The 1,965-nt window shown below is 58.5% G+C and overlaps 1 protein-coding gene across 1 annotated transcript in view; it reads right to left on the bottom strand.

Annotated features, from left to right (window-relative positions):
- Nucleotides 1-765, bottom strand: part of LOC113207763 (transcriptional regulator ERG homolog) — a 4,510-nt gene extending 3,745 nt beyond the window's left edge. Inside the window, exon 1 of the mRNA XM_052264513.1 lies at nt 729-765. Within this exon, the coding sequence (XP_052120473.1) occupies nt 729-765 (37 nt within the window). The remainder of the gene's footprint in view (nt 1-728) is intronic.
- Nucleotides 766-1,965: the final 1,200 nt, after the last annotated feature.

Below are 1,965 nucleotides of genomic sequence, written 5' to 3'. Positions count from 1 at the left end.
TCGGTCCGACGATACCGGATTATTTTGGCAAGTTATTTATGTCGGGTGCCACTCTGCCACTCGGGCGACCCGCCGGCGCCGTGGGGCCGCCGGGGCCGCGAGGAGGCCATCTTGGCGACGGGGGCTCAACCAAATGAGCAGGCGGGTTTGCTGGAGCACCGGTACACCGTCGGAAATCAGGCAGGCGCAAGAAACGGCCATGGAAATCTGACCAATTGTTCCGCGCACTATCTGCGCAAGGGTGAGGGCAAAAGGGGGTGGAACCACACAGCACAGCACAGGGGAAGGAAACATTCGGCGGCCGACATCGCTGAACGGGAGGCAGGCGGGAAGGGATGGCCGTGAAAAATTGCCGGTGAGTCTTATTTGAGATTAGGATCCGGGAGTCGGGGTGGTGCTCGTGTGGAGAGAGCGGGCGGCCGGGGCAGCGCCGGTCGAGGCGTCCAGAGGGTGTCTAGTCGTGGGGCAGAGTTGCCACCCGCGACGCTCGACGCTCGCCAGTCGCCAGTCGCCCACGCAGGAGTGTACAAAATTGGAAATTAACTCAGGTCCCCGTTTTAGAGGAGTATCAGGTGAGCCGCCGATAAAGACGCCTAAAAAGTATACGCAATTTTCATGCGACCCTCCGCGTTGCAAACGACAAAACAAATAAGGACAAACCTGTCAGATATCGCAAACAAAATCATTTTCGGGTAGGGGGGTCTTCAACACTTCACTGTAGGGCAAACCATAAGCGCCTTCACACTTGTCCTTCAGGGTCCACATTGACCCCAAAAAACTGTCCCACTATACCCTTAAGTTCCTAGCGCTCTCTGATGAAAATGAAAAATCTCTTCAAGAAAAGGGCTTCGTACGGTGTAGTGTTAACAAACTACACATTTTCGACATTTTCTGGGATGTGCGCTGTGCGCCTTTAGTTACACTGAAGTGTAAGTTGTAATAAACTGTGCTGAACGCAGGGGTGCAACGGAATTACTTTTCCGTTACCTACCACTCCAACGCCCTGCAAGGGCGCCGCGCCGCGTGCGAGTTCACTGGCCAAATGCGTTTTTATCACATTATTAAACTATTTGCCTGATGGCAGCGTCCAATAACTACACACATGCAGCGTACAGTTTCCGGTACGAGGTTTCATGACGCACCACGCGCAGGTGCGTGAGGGGGTGCGTTCGCCAGCCGTTTCTGTCGTTATCATGGCGCCTTCAGACCCGAGCGGCTATATGGTAGGCTATGCGGTACAGCAGAACAACGGGAGCGCGGTGGGCGAATCCTGCCACCTGGTGTAGCAACTGCAGGAAGTGCCAGCAGGTGTCAGGCGTGGACCGCCCACCTGGCACTGGCACACAATCCCAGCTGGAACCACGGTGGCATGAAGAAATGGAACTGGACACGGAGGGGAAATAAAATCCACTATACACTCTTAAATGAATCGTCCGTCAGCTGTCAGGCCGTGCAGCCGGGTCGCGGCGGGTCGCGCGGCGTAGGCCCGGACCCTGGACCCGACCGCCAAGCGGGACGGGACACCCTCGCGAAGCCCCGAGAGGGGTTTAGTCTGCACGGCCAGGGCTTCTCCCCCATCAGCGGGAGAGGCTGGACGCGGCTGGACGGAACGCGCTGGGGGAGGCTGCGGGTCGGGCCAAGATCAGGGGAGCAGGAGCAGGACCAGGACCAGGACCAGGACCAGGACCAGGACCAGGACCAGGAACAGGACCAGGACCAGGACCAGGACCAGGACCAGGACCAGGACCAGGACCAGGACCAGGACCAGGATCAGGACCAGGACCAGCACCAGGACCAGGACCAGGACCAGGACCAGGACCAGGACCAGGACCAGGACCAGGACCAGGACCAGGACCAGGAACAGGACCAGGACCAGGACCAGGACCAGGACAGGACCAGGACCAGGACCAGGACGAACCATTACCAGGACCAGGACCAGGACCAGGACCAGGACCAGGACCAGGA

The sequence above is a fragment of the Frankliniella occidentalis genome, unplaced genomic scaffold (assembly GCF_000697945.3).
Source record: "Frankliniella occidentalis isolate FOCC.00 unplaced genomic scaffold, Focc_3.1 Scaffold19, whole genome shotgun sequence".
NCBI lineage: Eukaryota > Metazoa > Arthropoda > Insecta > Thysanoptera > Thripidae > Frankliniella > Frankliniella occidentalis.
This window is presented reverse-complemented; position numbering and strand designations above follow the sequence as displayed.